This window comes from Bombina bombina, chromosome 6 (genome assembly GCF_027579735.1).
Source record: "Bombina bombina isolate aBomBom1 chromosome 6, aBomBom1.pri, whole genome shotgun sequence".
NCBI classification, from domain to species: Eukaryota; Metazoa; Chordata; class Amphibia; order Anura; family Bombinatoridae; genus Bombina; species Bombina bombina.
The window spans coordinates 1,053,700,604-1,053,718,838 of NC_069504.1; the positions used below are offsets into that span (position 1 = coordinate 1,053,700,604).

The 18,235-nt window shown below is 40.0% G+C and overlaps 1 protein-coding gene across 1 annotated transcript in view; it reads right to left on the reverse strand.

Moving 5' to 3' along the window:
* Positions 1–18,235, reverse strand: part of CACNA2D4 (calcium voltage-gated channel auxiliary subunit alpha2delta 4) — a 1,345,448-nt gene that overhangs the window by 444,521 nt on the left and 882,692 nt on the right. The window contains exon 26 of the mRNA XM_053718853.1: positions 4,738–4,865. Within this exon, the coding sequence (XP_053574828.1) occupies positions 4,738–4,865 (128 nt within the window). The remainder of the gene's footprint in view (positions 1–4,737; positions 4,866–18,235) is intronic.

Here is an 18,235-nt window from a genome sequence, read left to right on the forward strand (position 1 = left end):
ATTTATCCAACCTACACATTTTTTCTGGTATTGCAACTGTGTTACAATCATTCAGAGCCGCTAACACCTCCCCTAGTAATACACGGAGGTTTTCCAGCTTAAATTTAAAATTTGAAATATCTGAATCCAATCTGTTTGGATCAGAACCGTCAGCCGCAGAATGAAGCTCTCCGTCCTCATGTTCTGCAAGTTGTGACGCAGTATCTGACATGGCCCTAACATTATCAGCGCACTCTGTTCTCACCCCAGAGTGATCACGCTTACCTCTTAGTTCTGGTAATTTAGCCAAAACTTCAGACATAACAGTAGCCATATCCTGTAATGTGATTTGTAATGGCCGCCCAGATGTACTCGGCGCCACAATATCACGCACCCCCCGAGCGGGAGATGCAGGTACTGACACGTGAGGCGAGTTAGTCGGCATAACTCTCCCCTCGTTGTTTGGTGAAATGTGTTCAATTTGTACAGATTGACTTTTATTTAAAGTAGCATCAATACAGTTAGTACATAAATTTCTATTGGGCTCCACTTTGGCATTAGCACATATAGCACAGATGTCTTCCTCTGAATCAGACATGTTTAACACACTAGCAAATAAACTAGCAACTTGGAAATACTTTTCAAGTAATTTACTATAATATGAAAACGTACTGTGCCTATAAGAAGCACAGAAAGAGTTATGACAGTTGAAAGTTAATAAACTGAAAGGTTATAGCATCAAATCTTTGTAAAAAACACAATTTTAGCAAAGGTTTGTTCCCATTAGCGAAGGATAACTAACCCTGATAGCAGAAAGAAAAGAAAAAAAAAGTTACAGAAATAAACGTTTTTTATCACAGTCAACTACAATCTCACAGCTCTGCTGTGAATGATTACCTCCCTCAAAACAAGTTTTGAAGACCCCTGAGTTCTGTAGAGATGAACCGGATCATGCAGGAAATACAATGAGCTTCTGACTGAATTTTTTGACCTCCCCCTCACACACAACAGTGAGAGAGATCAGTAAACTGTCATAAATTAAATAAAACAACTGCCAAGTGGAAAAAATAATGCCCAAAACATTTTATTCACCCAGTACCTCAGAAAATGAAACGATTTTACATGCCAGCAAAAAACGTTTAACATAAATTAAGTGTTATTAAAGAGCCTGTTGCCAGTCCCTGCAAATTAGGCTAAAGTCTTATGCACACAGTATAATTCCAGTGAAGTGCCATTCCCCAGAATACTGAAGTGTAAAATATACATACATGACAGCCTGATACCAGATGCTGCTACTGCATTTAAGGCTGAGTTTACATTATATCGGTATGGCAGAATTTTCTCATCAATTCCATTGTCAGAAAATAATAAGCTGCTACATACCTCTTTGCAGATTAATCTGCCCGCTGTCCCCTGATCTGAAGTTTACCTCTCCTCAGATGGCCGAGAAACAGCAATATGATCTTAACTACGCCGGCTAAAATCATAGTAAAAACTCAGGTATATTCTTCTTCAAATTCTACCAGAGAAGGAATAACACACTCCGGTGCTATTATAAAATAACAAACTTTTGATTGAAGGTATAAAACTAAATATAATCACCATAGTCCTCTCACACATCCTATCTAGTCATTGGGTGCAAGAGAATGACTGGTAATGGCAGTTAGGGGAGGAGCTATATAGCAGCTCTGCTGGGTGAATCCTCTTGCACTTCCTGTTGGGGAGGAGTTAATATCCCATAAGTAATGGATGATCCGTGGACTGGATACACTTAACAAGAGAAAATGTTACTGTCACTTTTAATTTTAAAAGTAATTTCTTATTTCTGTGTGCAGAAACAAGCAAATTAGCATGTCAACATTGCTGTTCATAGACATCGCCATGACATCAAGAAGCAATGCTTGTGCAGCAATTCCTGATGGAAATTCCAAGGAATCGCAGGGCACTGCATGTGAGATAGAAAAATGAATGTACACTTAATTAACCTGCCTCACATATAGCAGAATAATTAAATAAAAGCTTAACCAGTTGCTAATAAAAGTCAACATATAGCAAGTGATACTGTCCCTTTAAATGTTAAAAGGTAACAAATTTATTTTTACTAGGTCCAACATGACTAAGATGTATGAGGGAATTGTCAGTACTCTATCTATATCTCAGCTTGACCCAGCTGAGGCGTCAGACAGTCTTCCTATACAAAAACTAAACCTATTAAAGCGCTGGCATTTAGGCAAAAATTCCTTTGTGTCTTCCGATAACCGGAAGTGACAGGAAGGAAGAGTTTTCTATATGGCGCCATCCTCCACTCCTAGCGAATTATTCAGAACTGTCAGGAGAGAGGAGAGAAGACCGTGGCGCCGTTTACCAGCTCCTCCCCTCGTGGGCGTTACCAAAGTCAGCTCCCGGTCGCCATTGCCTGAGTAAAGGCACCGGGAGCAAAAGGCTAGACCTTACTAAACTGCCAAAATAGGTCTCTACTCAATTAAAAGATGCTGTCATCGCGGAAACACCGCACACACTGCACCAACAGCCTTTCCATAAACATGAACAAAAATGCAACACGCAATCTCCCGGACGCCCCTTGCCAACTACAGCCAGCGGGATCACCACTGTTAGCAGAGTCTCCTCTGTTACATAATAAGTATTGCACAGTTTCTATGTCGTCAACCCCTTTACGCTTGTAGACAACTCCAAATGTCTAACAGCACACACCGCAATGCAATATGTAAATTTCTGTGTGCAAATAAAAAACGTTACTGTCTCTTTCACCCAGTCAGAATTATTAGACCGGGAAATGAAAAACATGCCAGTGCCTGCGTCCTAACTGCCTTAATGTCCCCTACTAAAACTAGGAGAATCTGAATCCAAGTATAATGAGGATAGATGGAAATTTAAGTGTCCAAACTTTCATTGAGATCCTCTACCCCCAGAAAAATGTTTAGCACTTACCTCATTTTCTGCCTGGCAGCAAGGCAGTACCCAGGTTTAAGGGGTCCTCTCCCTCCCATAGACCTGTAAAGAAACGAAAGTCCTGAGTAAAAATGCTTCAGGTTTTCTTGGTTAGGGCAGCATCAGAATATGGGAGGTGCAGTGAGAATTATGTCCCACAAGTTCCCATTGCTCTAAAGCCACCAAAGCTCTACTGAAGAGACTGATATGGACTACGGCTACACCCTAGGACAAAGCAGCACAATCTTGCACTACTTTAAAAATAATAAACTCTTGATTGAAGAATCTAATCTAACACCTCACTTTACCTCTTCCTATCACTAGTGTAGGCAAAGAGAATGACTGGAGTGGAAGGGAGGGGAGGAGCTATTTGGCAGCTCTGCTGTGGTGCTCTTTGCCTCCTCCTGCTGACCAGGAGGTGAATATCCCATTAGTAATTAAGATGATCCATGGACTCGTGTCTTAAAAAAGGCGCCATTTCTACCATTGAAACTAAAGAGCCACTTAATTCAAGCACAAAATGTAAGTTCTCACTGTACACAATGGAATTGTAAGAGATAGACCTGCTGAACGGCCATTGCATTAGTGATTAGCGTGTGCATAATGTGAAACGTTTATGGTAACTTCTCAATAGGAAAAACAGTTTACTTTCCACTCTGGTATCTTGCACTCAAGTGTTACTTGAGCTTGAGCAGAAAAATCACTTTCAACTTGTAATATAAGTGAACAAATGCATGCAATATACTCCAGTGCAATTTACACAAAACACACAAAATTCAGCTTATCTTGTAATCTAGGCCTAAACGGGCAACATTCATGTTTCAGTGTGTTTCTATGTGTAATTTTTAGTATGATAAGCTTGGGTATTTTTCTGTTATAACGCCACAGAATCTTTGTAAATTTCTACAAGGTCCAGGTTTGCGTTCATTTTAGAACCTTGTACTTACAAGCTCTGGTTATCTTTATTCTAGTAATTCATATTTTAAGTATTTTTCTTTTCTTTTTGTCATCCCCTTGGCATGTAAGCTGACAAGCCCAGCTGTTCTGCAGATCACCTTCATGAAAGTTGATCTACTACAGTCGGCAACTCTTGGCAGGGCCCTCTATACATTTGCTTCTTATAAATGATATCTTTGCATATTATACATATGTTTGTAGCGCTGTTGACGCACTATGAATAAATCATAATAACAACAATAATAGAAGAAGCTTTGAGTATCTATTTGTTCTACTATCCCAAGCTCTGACTTTAATCTCACAAGAATCACAATGTTTTCGGACCTTTCTAAAACTAAGGGGCCGATTTATTAAAGTGTGGACGGACATGATACGAACTGAACTGCTTGGGCAATGACCGATCGTATAGGGTCAGGCAGATTAATGTCAGCAGCCTCAGAGCAGGCGGACAAGTAACTGCTGAAACAGGGGCATCAAGCTCTATTCGGAGCTTGATAATTTGGCCCCTAAGTCTAATATTACTTGCCCTTGGTATCTTTATGTTTTAATACTACATACTTCAGGGTGTTTTTCTGTTCTATTAACAAAAGTTCTGGGCATGTCTTTTGTTTGATTCTTTACAGACTCTAGTTTTCATCTTCTGCTGCACCACAATTTTGATTTTAGCCCCACATGCCCAAACTATCTTATCTTAGTGCCACAAATTAATTGCAGCTACCTATTAGTAAACTTATGTTCTAGTATATCAAACCCTGTGTGTCTATTTTAGTACCTTATGCTATGTTCTATTAACACAACATCTCTAGTATGTTTCTGTAATGGAACTTTCTGCATATGTACAATATTCTGTACCTGGGCTGTCATCAGAAGGCATGTGGAACACAAAGCTCCCTGCAGGATGCTCTGCAGCCCGTCTGTACCACAAAGGGAAATGATCCATTGTAAAAATACTCTCCTTCTCATCATAATGCAGGAACTTTCTGAAAAGAATAATAATACAGACAATATTATGAAATTAAACAATATCCTTGATTGTAAGATGATTAAAACAATTTTTACTGAAAAATATCAAAACGAGATGTGCCGAACAAAATGGTTAAATATTTTATATTTCAGCTGTATATTCAACCTCTACACAAATAATCTGTAATTAATACATAAATATGTATCCATTAATCCTCTGTGTGCTTACAGAACTATGCGCATTCTTGTCATACATACTATGGGCTAGATTACAAGTGGTTCGTTATTTAGCGCTTTCACTTGTGTGTAAACACTTCCAGAAGTAAACTTTTAATGCGGGTGGGTTAAAACACATATTACAAGTTGAAAGTACATGGTTTGCGCAGGAATGAAACCCGATGTGCGCTAACTTCAGGACTTCACCACGTTAACTTCTCCCTTTAGACTTTAATGGAGCACGCTGATGATTAAGTGTGCTGAACCCGTACCTGAAGGTAGTTATGTATATTTTACATTCCAATGTTCTTCACATAGAAGAAAATGCTCTTTTTATTTTTAAATATATATTTCTATATATATGATTTTTTGTAAAATATATATCTATACCTATATATCTATATGAATATATGAATACCTATATATCTATATGAATATATATATATATATATATATATATACAGAGAGAAGCACAATCACAGGACCTGTTAGTGTGCTTCTCTCTGTGTGTATTTAGTCTCCCTATGGGAAAAAGGGGAAACCAGACGTGGACTCCTTGCTCAGTGTGCTTAGAGGAATATAGCTACACCTCACTGACGAGGCCCAATGAAGGCCGAAATGATTGTCTGGGGTTGCTGTGTTCCTTGTTCAGAGAGGAATTGCCTGGTATTTCGGCACTGGACTGACCGTAATAGGCGGGATCAGACTGATATACTACAGGAAAGTTCTACTCTGCGAAAAGCATTACTGGGCTAAAAAGTTGCACCCAGGTGGTAAATCGCCATAGAACAGGCTAACAATGTTATTGAGCCAGTTGTTCGTTCCTGTGAGTGCACTTCTCTCTGTATGTATTTAGTCTCCCTATGGGAAAAAGGGGCAATCAGACGTGGACTCCTTGCTCAGTGTGCTTAGAGGAATATAGCTACACCTCACTGACGAGGCCCAATGAAGGCCAAAACGATCGTCTGGGGTTGCTGTGTTCTTTGTTCAGAGAGGAATTGCCTGGTAATTCGGCGCTGGACTGACCGTAATGGGCGGGATCAGACTAATATGCTACAGGAAAGTTTTTCTCTGTGAAAAGCATTACTGGGCAAAAAGAAGCTGCACCCAGGTGGTAAATTGCCATAGAACAGGCTAACACTAGTATTGAGCCAGTTGTTCGTTCCTGTGAGTGTGCTTCTCTCTGTGTGAATATATATATATGTGTGTGTGTGTGTGTGTGTAAATGTAAAAACACTAATAACATTTTCTTCTAAGAAGAACATTGGAATGTTAAATATTTACAGTAAAACACGTTATTAACCCTTTCACTACCAGGACTTCCAGACATAAACTTGCCCAAAATACCAGAGCATTTTTAGCATTTTTGCTATCACTCAATTTAAACAGAAATAGAGCCTTGTTTATTTTTTTATTTACCTATCAAAACTATATATTATATATTTTTTAAGTAGACAACCCAAGGTATTGATCTAGGCCCATTTTGGTATATTTCATGCCACCATTTCACCGCCAAATGCCATGAAATAAAGAAATTTGGTACTTTTTTCACAAACTTTAGGTTTCTCACTGAAATTATTTACAAACAGCTTGTGCAATTATGGTACACATGGTTGTAAATGCTTCTCTGGGATCCCCTTTGTTCAGAAATAGCAGACATATATGGCTTTGCCATTGCTTTTTGGTAATTAGAAGGCCGCTAATTGCAGCTGCGCACCACACTTCTATTATTCCCGGCAGTGAAGACGTTAATTAGCTTAAAAGGTTAATTTTAGCTTTAGTGTAGAGATTACCCTGGCATCTGACACTTCCCAACCCCTGATCCCTACCTGATCCCTCCCAAACATCTCTCTGACCTCCCTCATCCCCCACTGGTCACCCCCATCTTAGGTACTGGCAGACAGTTTGCCAGTCTGAAAATGTAAGGATTTTTTTTTAATAAAAAAAAATAAATATATATATATATATATATTTTATAGATTTTCTAAAGTGTAGGATCCCCCTTACCCCCACCTTCCTGATCCCCCAAACAGCTCTATAAACCTACCCTGCCCTACCTACTGCCGCCATCTTAGGTACTAGAAGCTGACTGCCAGTACCTAAAAAACGTTTGTTTTTTTTGGCAATTTTTTTCAAAATATATATATTTATATTTTTGAGGGCTTTTCTGTAGCGTATTGTGCCCCCCACCCACCATCTTTAGCTTAGGGCCTCCCCCAAACCATTTTCCGTAGTGTAGCTGCCCCATCTTTCCATGTCCCTTTACTTGTGCCACTGTCTGTAACGATCAGGCATCTGCCCTCATATGGAGGCGGAGCCCCGATCGTGCTCCGGCTCCATATGCGGGAGATGCCTGAAGCTTCAGGAGCTCCAGATCCCGGCTGTAACTTAAAGGGTCATGAAACCCAAAACATTTCTTTTGTGATTTAAAAAGAGCATGCAATTTTAAACAACTTTCTAATTTACTTCTATTATCTAATTGGTTTTATTCTTTTGATATTCTTTGCTGAAAAGCATATCTAGATAGGCTCAGTAGCTGCTGATTGGTTGCTGCACTTAGAAGCCTTGTGTGATTGGCTCACGAATGTACATTTCTATTTCTTCCATAAAGGATATCTAAAAAATGAAGCTTAATAAATAATAGAAGTAAATTGGAATGTTGTTTGAATTTGGATTCTCCATCTGAATCATGAAAGAAAAAAATTGGGTTTAGTGTCCCTTTATCAGCCAAGATTGCTGGAGCCTCCTGAAGCAACAACGTATTTATACGTGGTGGGGTACGATAGCCAAAGTACCGTACAACGTAGATATATGTAGTTTGGGTGAAGGGAATAAATATTCAAAATAATTTTTCAAGTTTTAAGGAATTTGAGTAGGAAGTGTTCAAAAGTATACATATTATATATTTATATGAAAGTTTATGTATGTCTATACATGTGTTTAAATATATATATATATATATATATATACATATATAAACACAAAAATATGCATACATATACACACACCCATATATATATATATATATATATATATATATATACACACATACATAAAATCATACATTATAGCCCTTTCCAGTCAAATACCTTGTCATATACCATAATCCTTTTAACCCTTATAAAAAAATGTTTTATTTATATGAATAACTTTTATCAGATAGTGTATATTTGAGTGTAACACTTTATTTTAATGTATTTATGTTATACTTGGTGCAATTTTCTTTTTAACCCTTCCACTTTACGCTAGGTCTTCACTCGTGCAAACCCGATGTGCGCTAATTTAGTTTGAGCTACAGTGAACTAGTTTACTTTCAACGTGTAATACGCATTCAAGTTAGCGTGGTTGCAATATTTGTTATCGTGACCTGCGCTAAAAAAAAGAGCACCACTTGTAATCTAGCCCAATGTCTTAGGTATTTATGCAATAATTACATGTCATGATAAAGCTTATACATGTAACCTAAATGTAGATTTATATAATTGTAATAATTTTGCATACATAGTACCATCAAAAAGATAGTTAAGCACTGTAGTCAGAGAGGTCATACTTGTTGGGTTTTTTTTTTATATGTTATGCTTACCTGATAAATTAATTTATTTCATGGTGGTGAGAGTCCACGATCCATTACTCCTGGGAATTACTCTTCTCTACCACTAGGAGGCGGCAAAGATTCCTAAACCACAAGATCCCTATAAAATCCCTCCCATCTCACACATACCTTAGTCTAACGTATAGCCAAGAAAAGTGAAGTAAGAATAAGGAATAAGAGCCATAAAAGGAGCAGGGGAAAAAAATGTGCAGAAGAAAAAACTATCCCCAAAAAAAACATAAGGGTGGAGTCTAGTGGACTCTCACCACAATGAAAGAAATTAAAGGGACATTAAACCCACATTTTTTCTTTCATTATTCAGCTAGAGAATACAATTTTAAACAACATTCCAATTTACTTCTATTATCTAATTTGCTTCATTCTTTAGATATCCTTTGTTTAAGAAATATCAGTGCGCATGGGTGAGCCAATCACACGAGGCATCTATATGCAGCCACCAATCAGCAGCTTATGAGCCTATCTAGATATGATTTTCAGCAAAGAAAATCAAGAGAATGAAGCAAATGGAGATAATATAAGTAAATTAGAAAGTTGTTTAAAATGTCATGCTCTTTCTAAATCATGAAAGAAAAAAAAGGAAATTTATGCTTACCTGATAAATTTATTTGTTTTACGATATACCGAGTCCACGGGTTTCATCCTTTACTTGTGGGATATATTCCTCCTGCTAACAGGAAGTGGCAAAGAGCACCACAGCAGAGCTGCTATATAGCTCCTCCCCTAACTCCTCCCCCCAGTCATTCGACCGAAGGTATAGGAAGAGAAAGGGAAAGAACTAACAAGGTGCAGAGGTGACTGAAGTTTATAAAAAAATAAATCCTGTCCCAAAATGACAGGGCGGGCCGTGGACTCGGTATATCGTAAAAGAAATTAATTTATCAGGTAAGCATAAATTTCCTTTTCTTTTACAAGATATACCGAGACCACGGGTTTCATCCTTTACTTGTAGGATACCAATAACAAAGCTTCAGGACACGGATGAAAGGAAGGGACAAGACAGGAACCTAAACGGAAGGCACCACTGCTTGAAGCACCTTTCTCCCAAAGATAGCCTCAGAAGAAGCAAAAGTATCAAATTTGTAAAATTTGGGAAAAAGTCGCAGCCTTACAAATCTGTTCAACAAAAGCATCGTTCTTAAAAGCGCAAGTGGAAGCCACAGCTCTAGTGGAATGAGCTGTAATCCTTTCAGGGGGCTGCTGTCCAGCAGTCTCATATGCCAAACGGATGATGCTTCTCAGCCAAAAAGAGAGAGAGGTAGCCGTAGCTTTTTGACCCCTACGCTTCCCAGAATAAACAACAAACAGGGAAGATGTTTGACGGAAATCCTTGGTCGCTTGTAAATAAAAATTGTAAGAGCGAACCACATCATAATTATGTAAAAAACGTTCCTTCTTAGAGGAAGGATTAGGACACAAGGAAGGAACCACAATTTCCTGATTAATATTCTTATTTGAAACAACTTTAGGAAGGAATCCAGGTTTAGTCCGCAAAACCACCTTATCAGAATGGAATATAAGATAAGGGGAATCACATTGCAACGCAGAAAGCTCAGAAACTCTTCGAGCCGAAGAAATAGCTACTAACAACAAAACTTTCCAAGATAACAGTTTAATATCTATGGAATGCATGGGTTCAAACGGAACCCCTTGAAGAACATTAAGAACTAAATTCAAACTCCATGGCGGAGCAATTGGTTTAAACACAGGCTTGATTCTGATTAAATCCTGACAAAATGCCTGATCATCTGGGACATCTGCCAGACGCTTGTGAAGCAAAATTGACAAAGCAGAAATTTTTCCCTTCAAGGAACTAGCTGATAATCCCTTCTCCAATCCTTCTTGGAGAAAAGACAAAATCCTAGGAATCCTAATCTTACTCCATGAGTAACCCTTGGATTCGCACCAAGAAAGATATTGACGCCATATCTTATGGTAAATTTTTCTAGTGACCGGCTTGCGAGCCTGAATCAAGGTACCAATGACCGGCTCAGAGAAACCCCGCTTAGATAAAATCAAGCGTTCAATCTCCAAGCAGTCAGCTGCAGAGAAGTGAGATTTGGATGCTGGAAAGGACCTTGAATGAGAAGGTCCTTTCTCAATGGCAGTCTACACGGTGGCAGAGACGACATATCCACTAGATCTGCATACCAGGTCCTGCTTGGCCACGCAGGTGCTATAAGAATTACTGAAGCCCTCTCCTGTTTGATTCTGGCAATCACACGAAGAAGGAGAGAAAACGGTGGAAACACATAAGCCAGGTTGAACGACCAAGGTACTGATAGAGCATCTATCAGTACAGCCTGGGGATCCCTTGACCTGGACCCGTAGCGTGGAAGTTTGGCATTCTGTCGAGATGCCATCAGATCCAATTCCGGTGTGCCCCATTGATGAGTCAAGGCAGCAAACACCTCTGGATGGAGTTCCCACTCCCCCGGGAGAAAAGTCTGACGACTTAGAAAATCCGCTTCCCAGTTTTCTACTCCTGGGATATAGATCGCAGACAGATGGCAAGTGAGCCTCCGCCCATCGAATTATCTTTGATACTTCTATCATCGCTAGAGAACTCCTTGTACCCCCCTGATGATTGATATATGCCACAGTTGTGATATTGTCCGACTGGAATCTTATGAATTTGGCCAAAGCCAACTGAGGCCACGCTAGCAGCGCGTTGGATATCGCTCTCAGTTCCAGAAAATTGATTGGCAATTGAGACTCCGCCTGAGTCCACACACCCTGAGCCTTCAGGGAATTCCAGACTGCACCCCAGCCCAGAAGACTGGCGTCCATCATTACTATTACCCAAGATGGCCTGCGGAAGCACATCCCTTGGGACAGATTGTCCTGCGACAACCACCACCGAAGAGAGTCTCTGGTCTCTTGGTCCAGATTTATCTGAGGAGATAAATTTGCATAATCCCCATTCCACTGACTGAGCATGCACAGTTGTAGTGGTCTGAGATGAAAGCGAGCAAACGGGATGAAATCCATTGCTGCTACCATTAGTCCGATGACTTCCATACACTGAGCCACTGATGGCCGATGAATGGACTGCAGACCCCGGCAAGTATTTAGAATCTTTGATTTTCTGACATTTTCATGTCTACCGAGTCGATCAGAGTTCCCAGGAATGGAACTCTTGTCTGTGGAACTAGTGAACTCTTTCCTACATTCACTTTCCAACCGTGAGTTCTCAGAAATGACAACACGATGTCCATGTGAGATTTGGACAGATGATAGGTTGACACCTGGATCAAGATATCGTCCAGATAGGGCGCCACCACTATGCCTCGTGGCCTGAGAACCGCTAGAAGAGACCCTAGAACCTTCGTGAAGATCCTGGGAGCCGTGGCCAACCCCGAAGGGAAGGGCCACAAACTGATAATGTTTGTCCTGAAATGCAAATCGCAGGAACTGATGATGATCCTTGTGGATAGGAATGTGAAGGTACGCATCCTTCAGGTCTACCGTGGTCATGTATTGACCCTCCTGGATCATTGGCAAAATTTTACGAATAATCTCCATCTTGAACAATGGGACTCTGAGAAACTTGTTTAGACATTTGAGATCTAAAATCGGTCTAAAGGTTCCCTCTTTTTTGGGAACCACAAATAGATTTGAACAGAACCCATGCCCCAGTTCCCGATCTGGAACTGGGCAAATTACACCCATGGTGTAGAGGTCTTTTACACAGCGTAAGAATGCCTCTCTTTTTGTCTGGTCTACAGACAATCATGAAAGATGAAATCTTCCCCTTGGGGGGAAGTCCTTGAATTCCAACTGATACCCCTGGGTCACAATTTCCAATGCCCAGGGATCCTGTAAATCCCTTGCCCAAGCCTGAGCAAAGAAAGAGAGTCTGCCCCCTACTAAATCCGGTCCTGGATCGGGGGCTGCCCCTTCATGCTGTGTTGGTAGCAGCAGCGGGCTTTTTGACTTGTTTACCTTTATTCCAGGCCTGGTTAGGTCTCCAGACCGCCTTGGATTGAGCAACGTTCCCTTCCTGCTTAGTGGAGGAAGGGGAAGCAGAGGATGTTCCTTTAAAATTTCGAAAGGAACGAAAATTATTTTGTTTACTCCTTATCTTGAGGGGCTTGTCCTGAGGTAGGGTGTGACCCTTACCTCCAGTAATGTCAGAGATTATTTCCTTCAACTCCGGCCCAAATAGGGTCTTATCTTTGAAGGGAATAGATAAAAGCTTAGATTTAGATGATACATCAGCTGACCATGACTTTAGCCATAACGCCCTACGCGCTACAATGGCAAAGCCTGCGTTTTTCGCTGCTAATTTTGCAAGTTGAAAAAGCAGCATCAGTCATAAAAGAATTTGCTAGTTTAAGAGCCTTAATTCTGTCTACAATCTCCTCTAAAGGTGTCTCAACCTTCAGAGACTCTTCCAGGGCGTCAAACCAAAAGGCAGCTGCAGTAGTTACTGGAACCATGAAAGCTATAGGCTGTAAGAGGAAACCCTGGTGAACAAATATTTTCTTTAGAAGACCCTCTAATTTTTTATCCATAGGGTCTTTAAAAGCACAACTGTCCTCAATGGGTATAGTTGTACGTTTAGCTAAAGTAAATATAGCTCCCTCCACCTTGGGAATCAATTGCCAGAAGTCCCGCATGGTGTCAGATATGGGAAACATTTTCTTAAAACTAGGAGGGGGAAAAAACGGTTTACCTGGTCTATAACATTCCTTCTTAACAATTTCCGAAATTCTCTTAGGAACCGGAAAAACATCCGTGTAAGTAGGTACTTCCAAATATTTGTCCATTTCACACAATTTTTCTGGGGGAATCGTGAACAGGTCACAATCATCCAGAGTCGCCAGAACCTCCCTGAGCAATAAGCGGAGGTGTTCTAATTTGAATTTAAAGGAAACAAAGTCCGAATCTGTCTGAGGTAATACATTTTCTGACTCTGAAAGTTCTCCCTCAGATATAAAATCCCTAACCCCCAAATCAGAGCATTGGGAGGGTGCATCGGAAATAGCCACTAAGGCGTCACAGGGTTCAGAATCTACATTAATATCTGACCTATGGCGTTTACCCTGCAAACCTGGCAGTTTAGACAATACCTCAGTAAGGGTAGTAGACATAACTGCAGCCATATCTTGCAAAGTAAAAGAAGTAGATGCACTCAAAGTACTTGGCGTCGCTTGTGTGGCCGTTAAAAGTTGTGACACTTTGGGAGAATAAGATGGCATATCTTGATTCTCTGCAGACTGAGAACCATCCTGAGGCCCACTTTCTTTATTTAAAATGTGATCCTTACAGTGTAAGGCCCTTTCAGTACAAGAAGGGCACAATGTAAGAGGGGGTTCCACCATGGCTTCTAAACACATAGAACACTGAGTTCCCATGTCAGACATGTTGTACAGACTAGTAATAACAGCACAAGTCGTTCCCAATCTTTATTATATGTGAAAAAAACAATTCAGCACAAAAACAGTTACTGCGCCTTTAAGGATAAAAAGTGTACACTGTTTTGCAAAGTCGTTAAAACGATATTCAAAATGAATAATTTTGTTGATATGAGAGCCTAATGTGCTATCGGATATTGCACCACAAGTAATAGGAGAGTTAAATCTTATTTTTAGTAAATTAGGCAGAAAAAAACGATCTGCAGACAATTTTCACTTAATGGATTCTGCACCTGCTGTGGCACCTACCTGCCCCCAAGACCTGTCAAAACGATCCGGTCCCACTCCAAAATACAGCCTCACAGTCTGGTTCCAACCAGAGCTAATGGCTGCTACCTCTCCAGAAACTAACTGCGCACTGAAGTGCAAAATTAGGCCCCGCCCATCATGTCTGATGAACCGACAACTTGAGAAAACCGCATGGGAAGCGTTTCAACAATAAAAATATGCACACAGAACCCCACAGAAAAATTAAACTCAGCCTCAATAAACCCCATAATCGTAACATTAGGTGTTTCCTAGGCTGCCCCAGTGTCTAAAACCAGTCCTTAAGTATCCCATGTTATCTTGAATGGGATAATAATACACCGGTTACTACAGTACCACACTTTTTTTTTATATAAGGAATACTCCTTACCCTTTCCCCGCATGGGAAATATGTCAGACAAATTCTGCTATATCAGGTCTCCTCAGAATGTAAATGACTGAACATACCTTGATACTGCTTGCAGCAAGAAAACGTTCCCCCATACTGAAGATTTCTCCTGTACTTCCTCAGTAAAACTTGAACAGAATGAACATGGATCTTAGTTACTACTGCTAAGATCATCAGACTCAAGGCATGATTCTTCTTCTATGTCATGCCAGAGTAAAAACAGTACTCACCGGTACCATTTAAAATAAAAAATTCCTGATTGAAGAAAAACTAAACTATCTTTTTATCACCACATAAACTTTACCCTTCCTATTGCTAGCATAGGCAAAGAGAATGACTGGGGGGAGGCGTTAGGGGAGGAGCTATATAGCAGCTCTGCTGTGGTGCTCTTTGCCACTTCCTGTTAGCAGGAGGAATATATCCCACAAGTAAAGGATGAAACCCGTGGACTCAGTATATCTTGTAAAAGAAATTGGGTTTCATGTCCCTTTAAGTTATTAGGTAAGCACAAATTATGTTTTCTTTCACACAGGTTGTGAGAGTACACGATCCATTACTCCTGGGAACAATTACCCAAGTTCTGGAGTCCACGAGTAATAACATAAAGGGAGAAATTTAAAAAGATATTTTTTTTCACTGAGAAATTAAATCCACAACCCCAATATATAGAGAGATTTACAAAGAGATTAGCACTCAACAACACATCCATCCACTGTGTGCCCTGCTGTAAACATATCAAAAAGAACAAACTTGTTGATCCGGACTCGGTGAAAATTCCATCTGAACAGCAAGAGTAAGCAGGCACCACAGGAAATTACAACCACCTTTATTTTGTCATAAGGTAACACACAACGTTTCAGCCCCACACAGAGGCCTTAGTCACATGGAAACAAAACACAACGTGTAAAAACATACCACTAAACTAAACTGCGGGGGGGGAATTATTATGAAAAAAGTCTTAATTTTGGAATAATTTCGGATTTTAAAATGAGGGTTTTTGGGATTTCTAACTGTATTTCTAAACAAAATAAGCAGACATAAATGGCTAAAACATGTTTATTTTTTTCGCCATGACAACGGATCTGGTTTGATGATGCTTACTTACACCGCATCTGTTTCAATTTAGTTTGACGATGAGAGGTGTCACGCAGTCCACTTAGCAGCGAATCAGTTTATCCCTAGGGGACTTATTAGGCACTAGTTTAGGGGTATGTTGTTACACGTTGTGTTTTGTTTTCCATGTGACCAAGGCCTCTGTGTGGGACCGAAACGTTATGTGTTACCTTATGACACAATAAAAGTGGTTGTAATTTCCTGTGGTGCCTGCTTACTCTTGCTGTTCAGATAGGATTTTCACTGAGTCCGGATCAACAAGTTTGTTTTTATATATATATATATATTAATTATATATATATATATATATATATATATATATATATATATACACAGGGAGTGCAGAATTATTAGGCAAGTTGTATTTTTGAGGATTAATTTTATTATTGAACAACAACCATGTTCTCAATGAACCCAAAAAACTCATTAATATCAAAGCTGAATATTTTTGGAAGTAGTTTTTAGTTTGTTTTTAGTTTTAGCTATTTTAGGGGGATATCTGTGTGTGCAGGTGACTATTACTGTGCATAATTATTAGGCAACTTAACAAAAAACAATTATTTATTTTTACCAGTGAAACCAATATAACATCTCAACATTCACAAATATACATTTCTGACATTCAAAAACAAAACAAAAACAAATCAGTGACCAATATAGCCACCTTTCTTTGCAAGGACACTCAAAAGCCTGCCATCCATGGATTCTGTCAGTGTTTTGATCTGTTCACCATCAACATTGCGTGCAGCAGCAACCACAGCCTCCCAGACACTGTTCAGAGAGGTGTACTGTTTTCCCTCCTTGTAAATCTCACATTTGATGATGGACCACAGGTTCTCAATGGGGTTCAGATCAGGTGAACAAGGAGGCCATGTCATTAGATTTTCTTCTTTTATACCCTTTCTTGCCAGCCACGCTGTGGAGTACTTGGACGCGTGTGATGGAGCATTGTCCTGCATGAAAATCATGTTTTTCTTGAAGGATGCAGACTTCTTCCTGTACCACTGCTTGAAGAAGGTGTCTTCCAGAAACTGGCAGTAGGACTGGGAGTTGAGCTTGACTCCATCCTCAACTCGAAAAGGCCCCACAAGCTCATCTTTGATGATACCAGCCCAAACTAGTACTCCACCTCCACCTTGCTGGCGTCTGAGTCGGACTGGAGCTCTCTGCCCTTTACCAATCCAGCCACGGGCCCATCCATCTGGCCCATCAAGACTCACTCTCATTTTATCAGTCCATAAAACCTTAGAAAAATCAGTCTTGAGATATTTCTTGGCCCAGTCTTGACGTTTCAGCTTGTGTGTCTTGTTCAGTGGTGGTCGTCTTTCAGCCTTTCTTACCTTGGCCATGTCTCTGAGTATTGCACACCTTGTGCTTTTGGGCACTCCAGTGATGTTGCAGCTCTGAAATATGGCCAAACTGGTGGCAAGTGGCATCTTGGCAGCTGCACGCTTGACTTTTCTCAGTTCATGGGCAGTTATTTTGCGCCTTGGTTTTTCCACACGCTTCTTGCGACCCTGTTGACTATTTTGAATGAAACGCTTGATTGTTCGATGATCACGCTTCAGAAGCTTTGCAATTTTAAGAGTGCTGCATCCCTCTGCAAGATATCTCACTATTTTTGACTTTTCTGAGCCTGTCAAGTCCTTCTTTTGACCCATTTTGCCAAAGGAAAGGAAGTTGCCTAATAATTATGCACACCTGATATAGGGTGTTGATGTCATTAGACCACACCCCTTCTCATTACAGAGATGCACATCACCTAATATGCTTAATTGGTAGTAGGCTTTCGAGCCTATACAGCTTGGAGTAAGACAACATGCATAAAGAGGATGATGTGGTCAAAATACTCATTTGCCTAATAATTCTGCACTCCCTGTATATATACTTAAAATTAATTAAACAGACAAAAAATTAAACTGAGACAACACCCTTAAGAACCTTTGTACCAAAGCTGCTTCAGAAGAAGCAAAAACATCATAATGGTAGAATTTTGTAAAAGGATGCTAAGAAGACCAAGTAGCTGCCTTGCAGAATCTGATCAACTGAAGCCTCATTCTTAAAAGCCCAAGAAGTGGCAACTGACCTAGTAAAATGAGCAGTAATCAACTGCATTGGAGGCTGACCTGCCTCTAAGTAAGCCTTGTGAATCAAAACTGAGAGTCGAAAGAAACAGCAGAAGCTTTCTGACTCTTCCTAGGGCCAGAAAAAAGAATGAACAAACTAGAAGTTTGTTAAAAGTTCTTCGTAGCATCAATGTAATATGTCAATGCCCTAACAACATCCAAAGAATGTAAATATTTATTTGAAGCATTCTTAGAATTAGGACACAAAGAAGGAACAACAATTTCTCTACTAAAGTTAACCTGACGT